The following is a 10,552-nucleotide window of genomic DNA, read 5'->3' on the forward strand; positions in this document are numbered from 1 at the left end:
AGGTGCCACTTTGATCCAGAGTGATGTACAAGTGAGTAGGCAGGGTTTTAGGTTTTTGTTCAAGGACAATTAGAGGAGCAGACTGGCTTTGCAGGGTGTTTAACCTGCAGCCCTTAAGTAATTTTGAACCTGAGTTCACGCACACACACACACACACACAAACTCACTGGACTCTACCATGTAGACTGGCAACAAGACACGCATTCCTTTAAGAGGCACCACAGAGGTTTCAGCACTGCATCCTCATGGAATTGATTCAAGCTATCTGACTATGAAATTTAACCTCTGAAAAAATATGCACACACACACAGACACACACACACACTTTCTGTCTGTCTTTCTCACAAAACACACTTTGAAACATGTAGAAAAGTTGCAATTGCTATTACACAAATAAGACATAAGTATGCAGCCCTTTTAGTTGATCTACTGAAGGCCACCTATGACTCCACCCAGCTTTGATAAATATACAGAAGTGACGGAGGCCTTCGACTGAGAAGTAGAACCTTAAGCTCATGGTGCCAATTAGCTGTGTTATTTACAGACCAGGTGAGAGGCAGAAACAAACAGGAGTGTTTTGGGGACATGTAATATACTGTAAAAGCATACTCACAGCACTTTAATTTGCCATACAGTGACTTTGCTGTTTTCTGTGGAATGTGCAACCGTCAGCTGAATCAATTACAGAGCCAGAGAAAAAAAACATCCACTCAACATTTCTTCATTGACTTCATGTGAGGACAGCCTGCAGATTATATAAGAGTCAGACGCAGATTCAGAGATGAATGTCGTTGTACGGTTGGTGGTCATAAATAGGATTGTATTGGACATCCTATAGAGGTGTGAACATCTTCCCTTTGTACCAAGACGATGATGATGATGCAGAAAAACTATTCAGCAAGGTTCCACAACCTCTTCTTTTCAGACTCTGGTCTCATCTGAAAGACTAATCAGCTGAAAAGAAATGCATAGAGAGAGCGAGAGAAGTAATGACACAAGGTTGAAGAATGTATTATAAAATTGAAATGTTCTCTGATTTAGGATTTAGGATTGTAGGATTTAAAAGCATCATATTGTCATGGTTACAGTGGTTATACACAGTTAAGGCTTTTAAATAAGCTGCAGTAAATAACATTTTAACAAAAACAACCAAGTTTTCATCAGAGTGGACATAGATTCTAGGTGTTATTATAGCAATATGGTATGTAAATATAATCATCACAGAAAACATAAAGAGCAAACTAGATGGATAAATGATTGATTTAATCCATATAGCTGCACTGTGTTCAATGTTTAAGTCAAAACATCAGTTTCTGCACTTTATAAAGGGCTCTAACTATTAACCACCAGACCTCATCAGTCCAGATGCTATCTCAGTTATCTGTTGAGGGTTCAGTGTGAGACAGACAACAGGACATTCAGGTAAAGTGCAGAAGGAGTGCAGGTAGAATCAAAATGAAGTGAAATGCATGAAAGCATGATGTCATGCACATGAGACCACAACGCTACTGTTACTGTGTATCAATGTTCAATATTCAATATATATAAATCTGGAAGCTAGTAAATTAAGTGAATAAGCATATGAAAAAAATATGTAAATATATAAATGAACCAATACATTTTATTCTATGTTTATGTGAGATAAAATAGCTGTAATATTGTCATCAATACATCATCACTGGTGCCAGTACAGAGATCACATAATGACAACTTGAATTCATATATAATAATATTATATACGGCATTATACACTATACATTATTAAAATAATGCATATATATTTTTAAATTTAAGGAGAGAGGCTTGGGATTTTTTTAAAGCTCACTGTCATCTAAGTAGCTAATTAAACAAGTCAGCATCACTAAATGAAAACTTAACTGATGTTTTCATGTTTCATGTTTGGACGTTAGCTGAAAAACACCTTAACAACATGTCACCACAGTTGTGATTACCTTGATATGTTGCAAAAGTGAGAAAAGCAATTTAATAATATATAAATAAATTGAAAAAATTAAAGAACGACCTGTGGAGACAACAGGAGAAAAGACTAATCTAATTGTTGATGACTGGCTTATGAACAGCCAGGCTGCATAAATTATATCATTTAACGTCATTTAATGTATGTAACATTTATTTAAAACAAGTGTACTTTTAATGATTATTATTTAATATCAGACACTTGGCCCCCCCATTAATCCACTGTAAATCTGTAACAATTGCAACATATTGTAGTTAGAGCATGCTATCATTTTCTGAAATAGTTTCAAATAAATAGTTAAAGATCCTCTTCTGCCATCACAAATTGCAGCATATATTTCAACCAGTTTGTGAGGCTCTGAACAGGCTCTGTAGAGGGGCTCTGCAATCAGTTGATAATGTACGAGTTCATCAGTAATTATTTCACATTATACATAGTCATTTGATCCACTGTTAATATAAAAATATGTATTTCTGCAGGATTAACTTTAGTTCATGCTTATAACCTGCTTTGACATCTCCTTTATCAAATCAGTAGATATGAGCAATGTGCATACTATGACTTATTTCATGAAATCCCAGCGCTTAACTGAGACAAGACACATTTCTCCCATCTGAGACTTGCCTTTCTGACCCCTGTTTACAGTTGAGTCCTTTGCAGTACACCGAAATGGACCATTAATCATTTTCACTGTGTCATAGATACCTGGGCTTTGCTGAAACTAATAAAATGGGAATGTGGATAAAAGAGTTACAGTATCTACCTGTATTGGGCTGGAGAGAGTAACTTATATCACTAAGGGCAAGCGGAATGACTTTATTCATTTTTGTGAACCATACATGAACATTATTACGGATGGTAATATTGGCTTCAACTGAAAAAGGAAATGGTAAAGGGAGAAACTATATATATATGTACACATTATAGATTATTGTATTTTGTTTTATTTAAAGATGATGCAGGTTATGTGTGTTTACGTGTGCTAAATATGATGTATGTACCCTTGGTCAAAATGTTGAACTGTCACTGTGTTACTGTATGTGTCTCGTGGGGAGAAAATAAGAAAATGACAATAAACATATTGTGAAAAAAAGGGGGCCCAGAATGTAAATCATTGACCTATAAATGATTTCTTAGTTTATGATGGTGGAGAAGCTTTTTCCAAATAAGGCAGAAAACCAACATTAGCTTCAAGAAAGGTAAAATATCATTCTTTAAACATGCAACAAAATCACAAACTTCTTGTCTTTTATCATCTTTAAAGTTGATATTTGAACCTGTTTGCAAATAGTTGCTTCATCAGACATACAACAGTTATGGAGCAACATTATCAATCATTTGGAGTCATAGTTCTGTTCACCCGTTGAATGTAAGTCTAATATTCATTAACTTATCTTTTAGCTCTGATTTTGCACTCTACCAACTCCTAAAGGAAATATCTAGCTCTTTAGCTGCTAAATGTTCACCAGCCAGTCGCCAACTGTGTCTGTTTGCTGCAGCCAGAAAAAAAAAACGCAATGAGGTGAGAGCGTACCAAAACACTAAAGTTGCAGTTAATATTTCACTGTGTCTTTAAAATTGATTCTCCACCTTTTTAAGAAAGAGCTTTCTGTCCTCTACACATCAGTTTCTAAATGGCCAAAAGTTCGTGTACAGGAGCGTAAACAAACATAATAGAAAACCAGGAATACAGGCAATAGGGATGACTCAAAGACTCACCTTCTTTACGCAAGAAACACTTCCAAAGACAGAAGCAGAGGGACATGACCAACAGAGCTGCCACTGTAGTGACTGAGATCAGGATGGTGAGAGCCGTCCCAACTGTGAGAGAGAAAAACAGAGACAAGATGAAAAGCTTTATCATCTGCCATACCTGAGTAAAGGGGTCTCTTCTTAAAATAGTATATAACTTAAAGCCTTGCAGAGGCCATAATAAATGTCACAAGAAGCCAAACGTGTTGGGTTTTGTGTGACTGTGTCCTGTGAGGCTTGTGCTGGTCGGAACACTGTGTCTCTTTGATGGACTATGATTGATTTGATTTGAGATTTAATGTATAGTGTTACTGTCTGTATAGTGTTTGCACTCCTGACCCATGAAACCAATGTTAAATAAAGGCTATCAGAAAACTAAAGCCATGACTATCTCACACATTAGGACCCATTTACCAACTGCTCAGTTGATGCATTTACATGGACCCTAATATTCCATCAATAATCGGAATATTAGCCAAATCACAATAAAAATACCTCATGTAATCACCTCACTCGGAAGTAAACTGGCCCAATCTGGCTTATTATTTATCCAATAATCCTTTCAATAAGAACAAATTAGAGCCTCATAACCATGTAAACCTTAATTCCAATCGTTTCTCTCTGGTTGGAATAAATCTTTCTGTGCATATTTGTTCCATGTGGAGGTAACATTAGGTGACGTGATGGTAGAGAGAGAGCAAGCATGTGACAGTGTGTGTACAGTTTAGGCTATTCAGTGAATAAATCCTACACATCCTCAAGACCCATGCCAAGTTCCTGTGTCCTGCTTGCATACCTGCTGAGTAAAGTGGTTTCACCCTGAAGTGAGTGACAATGGGTGCCTAACTTGCATGGATGTATAAAGATAACTGGATACAGCGTCAAAGGTGGGACAGTTTAGCCCTCCGGGTAACTTGAATGGGGATAAAATTATCTAATAATGTGGCTCATCTGTACTTTGGAGGTGTGATTGGACTGAACAGATCAAATTCTGTAAAAGTAGCAAAACAAGTCATTTTATGGAGTTTGTGATGCTCAGAAAAAAATACAGACGTCTCTTCCACTATGTAAGTCTATGGGAAAGTCTTTTTGGGCCTAATAGCATCACGTGATGTAATAATTACATAGTTCAGCCACCATGTCAAATTGGTTTCAAAGCCTGGCACTTTTCCTGGGGGCTTGCTTGCTACCTTGACCAGTTCCCATAAATATGGACTGACTTAAAGTGGACCAGCTATTCTCATTGTAGTGTAGTGTAGCATATAAAACATTAAGTTTATATCCACACTATCCAGAGGCCTAATGGATAATGATTAGCACAACATATAACACAGTCATTGTGCTTCTTTTTTGACTGACTTAACAAAACTACATTTCAGCATTGAGTTTTGACTTTCACATGTTTTACTGTTCAATGACATTGAATGTGGACACCGTGGCCATGTGACCACGCCCACCCCAACTCCTCTGTCTTGAATGTCACCAAGTCTCATCTGGTCATCCTAATCACATGTCATGCAAACTGCTGACCTGAAATTATCAACAGGAATATTTTCAATCAAAGTGTGTATGTAACCACAGCTATTATTAAAACTATTATTAAAACCAATAGAGATTTTTGTTTTAGTTGACCAAAAATATGTTTCAGAAATTGTACAGGGTCATTTGAGGGATACTCAAGTAGGAAATCTGTAATAATTGCTTTCCTTAATAGACAAAAGTCAGACAAAATATCTGCACAATATACTAACTAGCTCCAAATAACTCATCACTCTTGATCCAGCACCTGTAAATGTTTTTAGATGCTCTTACTTCACACGTGAACAACATCTGCTTTCTCATTCTTGGTGGTCTTTCAAAAAAGAAACATCTCAAGTAATGATGAAGTATAGTAGGTGTGCTGTATGCCAGTATAATAACATTTTGATAAAACTGCTAATAAAACTTTTAAGATGAACTTTTGACACCAACTCACTCTTAGTGTTCATGGATACAGCAATCGGTGACTCAAGCCCTTTGTGATGCACCAAGCATTTGACGGACACGTCTTTCAGCAGCCCTGATCGGACAGTCAGCGTGCTGATCACCAGAGTGGTCCCGTCACCCTGTGGGAGATGTGTGGTCATAGGCGGGCCCATGGTGCGGTTATCCCTCTCCACGTTCCACACGATCTCTGCCGGGGGTCGCGACAAAGAGGTGCAGTTGGCTTCAATTACACCTGGAGAGGTGGTCTTGTAGCTCACCTGAGGTTTAGGCAGCACTGGAAGAAAAAAGCCGATATAGTAAGTACTGTTTACTTCTGCTATGTGACGTGCACATGCCTGCAAGCTCTGTAAATATTATCAAAGGATGATGAAACACTAGTGAAATATAGGGGGGGGGAGTGCTGTGGGAGAAAGGGCATATGAATTGTATTATTTTAATCAAAAAACTTGCCAAATTTTATATTTTAGTTTAGTTTGTGTTTTTATATCTTCTAAGCATCTCGGGGCAAATTGCTAGGATGATACTCGGGAAGAATGTCCAAGCCTTTGGATCAGCTAAGGTATGTGAATTCCTGCACACTTAAGATCCATAAGTAAATCTCTGGCTGTTTTCAATTCTCTGTTCCCCTGGCGGAGCAAGGAACTGGAACTGGAACTGAGAACATTTTTGTTGGCAAGAACACATTTAGCCACAGATATTTGGCCCTCATCGTTTCAGCGGCTTCTCATAGTTCTCACTGGTGAACTTCACCCATCATCAGTCTGGATTATATCAGACTTTGGGGTGGGACAAACCACAACATGAAAAATCTGAAAACAATCCAAACCATAATGTCCTGCAAACGAGCAGAACGCTGGTGAAATCTGAAAGAATCTTGGCTGTTGGCGATAATTAAATTCCACTATTTTTCAATTGTTTTAACTTTATTTAGTGTTGTATCATTATGTACTAATGTGATGTAATGTAAACTTTTTATGCTTTTATTAAAGTGAAGGAAGGGAAGGGAGTGAGAAACAGGCGATGTCATGCAACAATGATCTGCTGCAGGATCCAAACCACAGATGGGCTACTGGGGCATTTTTGCACATTAAACCTAATGGTTTATAAAGTTGAAGAAAATTAAGCCAATTACAAGATTAACATAAAAACATATTAAAACCCACAAATATATCAGTAAATATAAATACATATCATGTGAAATAGTATACTTGATAATCAAGTAAAATAAACAAGGAACATTTTTCTGCATGAGTGCTACTACTTTTGATACTATTAAGTACAGTTTACATACTTTTCTCACATACATGATTAAATGTGGAACTTATTATTATTAACTTATCACGTATTTGTGATGGAATATTTTTATATGGTTGTATTATACACTTAAGTAAAAGATCTAAATATTTTTTCCACCACAGACATTTTGTATGACAGCAGAGCCTGAAACTAATGTCACTTTATCTCATGCAGAGTTGAACCCACTGCTTCATTTGTAGCATGATAGCCAATTACTACAAACAACTCAATTACTGTATCATTTTCATTTTACTGATTTTTGACTAAAACTTACATACTTTTTTATGAATCATTACAAATGTTATGACTTTTGTAGAAGCGTATGCTATTTGACATTTCCAAGCTTGAGAAAAAATTGGCAATTCATTCAGTAAATGACAAGAATAAATATGTTAGTGTGCATGCATGTGTATGAGCTAACACTGTTTATGTGGGAGAATGGGAGTAAAAGAGGGGCATCACATCATCCAGAGTGAGATCGAGGTGGAAGACTGCAAGCAGCAACAAACAGCATGAAAAAAAGATTAATGCTAATCATGCCTCACTGCTAGAAACACCTACTGTACTGTACAGTTCAATTTCAAACAAAAGCACATGTGTTTGTTGGGATAACTATGAGAGAAAGGCAGCGGGAGAAAAGTGGGAAAGCCAATGAGCAAAAAGAGAGCGAGACAAAGCACAGAGGGAATCACTGTCTGCTGCAAACACTGCCACAGTCATGCATCAGTACCTCACTCCCTGCCTCCATCATTCTTTCGAATGGTCCATTCTTCACATGGACACACTCGCCTGTCTTTGTGTGTTCACAAATCAACCAAAAGCTTAGCCTTGCTGTATCATGAAAACATTCACAGCTACGATCAGGAAGAAAAGATCAACATTCTTCTCTAAATCCCAGCCATACCTGTCTTTCCTACAGACACAAATCCGAGCCTCCTTGCACTCACATTTTATTTTTACCACAAAGTGCTGCCCGTCTAGCTCTCACATACATTATCTGTAAGATGTATTCACTCACTACAACACTACAAAACTGCACATGCGAGCAACTTATGTTTTTTTTAAGAAAGATAAAATCTGCCACTGAGGTTTAGGGATACATTAATGATTTTTTAAAATTAAGTATGTCTCAAAATAACAGTCATATGCCAGTATGAACACTGATGTATGTTTTTTCTTTTCTTTCTTAAGTTTTGTTATCATTCAATAACTCAATTCCTCCAGGGTAGAGTTCAAGATTTCAAAACTACTTTCATTTCTGTGTGGGCCATACTTTTTGAACATATGTAACATAAAATAATCAGTATTAATGGTTGTTTGAGAAACAGATGTTTACCATAGGTGGAGAGGCACACAGTGGAGCTCTTCAGCCCTTCGGAATGTGTGTTGTACAGGCAGGTGTAGCAGCCCTCGTCCTGGATAGCCACAGGCTGGATGGTGAGCTGACTGTTGGACAGGGAGGCACTGAGCCAAACCCTTCCCTGATATGGCGGCTCTATCATGGGGTCGCTCCGCTTTGCAAAGGAGGCCACCTCTGAGGAGGCACCCTCGGCAGAAGTGTGTCTCCACGTGATCTGCTCCACCTTCTCAGGCAAACCGTAGGAGCAGGAGAGAGAGGCCCTCTTGCCGCTCACTGCTGTTTTATTGCTGTCAACACTGATGTGCGCTAGGAGTAAAATGAACCCATCGTCCAGCACAAGAATGATGGATGAGGAGAAAAGAAAAGGTAAACAACAGGGAGACAGAAGGTGAAAAACAGGGCAATGCAAATATTCAGAAATATGAGGCACCCAAACAGAAACCAGTCACTGGAATCTGCCGCAGCTGTTTCTGGTTAGTAGAATGAGCCCCCCCCTTCTCCCTCTGCTCCACAGCTCTTTATTAACATGACTGGCTGAGCCTCACCAGACTCATCAACTTGTGTTCAGAGGTTGGATGGAGCATAGGGACATCTGCATTCACATATTTTACCAGTAAATCCCCCAAAAGATAAATATGCAGGTTGTGGAGAGGAGTAACTGTCCCTGAGGTCTACTAGAGAGTTGTTTTTTGTTTAACTTTAATGGGTGGATGCAACAGGCAGGCATCCAAAGCCAGTTGAACCATGAAAGTCAGACAGCAGCAGAAAGGGTGAAATTTAAATTCAGATGAAAAACTGTCAAGTGAGCATTTTTGTAGGGAGTTACTTTAAATCAAACATTAATTCTAGCAAATGTCTCAAAATTCAAACTTAAAAACTGGTTAAAGTAAAGGAAATTGACGCTGTATCCAATGGTAGCTGAGTTGGGAACTAAGAAACAGCCTGATTCTCGTGCATCCTAAGGCATGTCCAGGCTAAATTGGATCTGTAATCACTCTGGATTTGACCCCCTTCACAGGGAAACATCCAGGAGGTCTCCAGATCAAATATCTGAAGCAGCCTGGAGTAGAAACTCTTCTCTGAGCTGCTGCCCTCTGATCTGATTTGGGCTTCTGAGCTCCTCTGTGTATCATAACTCAACCTGGGCCCGCTCATGACCCTCATAACTGCATCACAAAAGTAGAGTCACTTATTGTCTACAGGCTTACAACTTTTTCATCAAACTCCCTCCTGTCTCAATTGAACACATGTCCAAGACCCACGTCTTTGTTTTTTTTTTGCTCCCTGCTAGGAGAACAATAACTACTTTTTAAAACTTTGTCACTGCTTTTCTACAGTAGCTCTCTCACAGCACCTGATTTTGTCCCCTGAGTCCTCAATATTGATCACTTGCAGCACTTGATTGTGTATGTTTATGTGTTTCTGTAATAATATGTGGTCTTAATAATTCCTCTCTAGGCTCCCTAATATGTGCCTGTTTCATTATCACATTTACCAGTTGCAATTTCAATTTGTCCATGTTCAATGAGGCTTATAGAGGAATACAAACTGTTAGTCCCATTACTAAAACTGTATGAAGTTTAACTGAACCCAGCAGAGTTATTATATGGACTCTCTGTCTTATACAGTACAGTATTTGTTCTTTTGTTTCAGTAATTGGATCATTATTCATTAAATCAAAGCAGTCATCATTAATGGTCTTACTCACCGGTGACAGTGAGGCACGTCTGTCCTTGCTTTGAACCGGATGGATGCATGTCAAAGATGCAGGTGTAGCAGCCTTCGTCTCGGAAGCCCACCCTGCGGATAGTGATAGCCGAGGTGTCCTTCGGGGAGGTGGCGAGCTCCACATGCTGCTGTCCACTCACACTGTCTCTGTTACTGGGCTGGTAGCTCAGCAGGGTCTGGTTCTGGACATCCAACCAACGTACTTGCCTCAGAGATTCACCTCGTTCCCTTGTAACACTGCAGGTCAGAGTGAAAGGCTTCTCCACTGGAGCTACCAGACGCTCTGGGGCTGTTACCCTGCCTGAAGCATGCATAAATATGTTATAAATAATACCGTGTATTATTAATAAATAAATAAAAATATACATGATACTATTTTTTGATTTGAGTTTTTCCATATATTTTTTAAAACATTTATATACAATATACTTACCCTGTAGTTTTCCTACCAT

At 38.5% G+C, this 10,552-nt stretch overlaps 1 protein-coding gene across 1 annotated transcript; it reads right to left on the reverse strand.

Moving 5' to 3' along the window:
- Positions 1-312: 312 nt before the first annotated feature.
- zgc:113337 (uncharacterized protein LOC503741 homolog) lies at positions 313-10,552 on the reverse strand. The gene is made up of 6 exons (XM_053328261.1): positions 10,534-10,552; positions 10,081-10,401; positions 8,349-8,678; positions 5,706-5,990; positions 3,698-3,799; positions 313-954 (listed from the first exon to the last, which is right to left on the reverse strand). Exons 1-6 carry the CDS (start codon positions 10,550-10,552, stop codon positions 947-949), a joined length of 1,065 nt encoding a protein of 354 aa, XP_053184236.1. The 3' UTR covers positions 313-946.

This window comes from Scomber japonicus, chromosome 11 (assembly GCF_027409825.1).
Source record: "Scomber japonicus isolate fScoJap1 chromosome 11, fScoJap1.pri, whole genome shotgun sequence".
Classification (NCBI taxonomy): Eukaryota; Metazoa; Chordata; class Actinopteri; order Scombriformes; family Scombridae; genus Scomber; species Scomber japonicus.

Excerpts from the sequence above, each read along its gene's own strand:
- zgc:113337 (XM_053328261.1), bottom strand. Across the intron at positions 8,679-10,080 it reads GACGTGCCTCACTGTCACCG|CGCACATCAGTGTTGACAGC; the intron begins GTGAGTAAGACC and ends TTTTACTCCTAG. Across the intron at positions 3,800-5,705 it reads TGTATCCATGAACACTAAGA|TTGGGACGGCTCTCACCATC; the intron begins GTGAGTTGGTGT and ends TCTCTCTCACAG.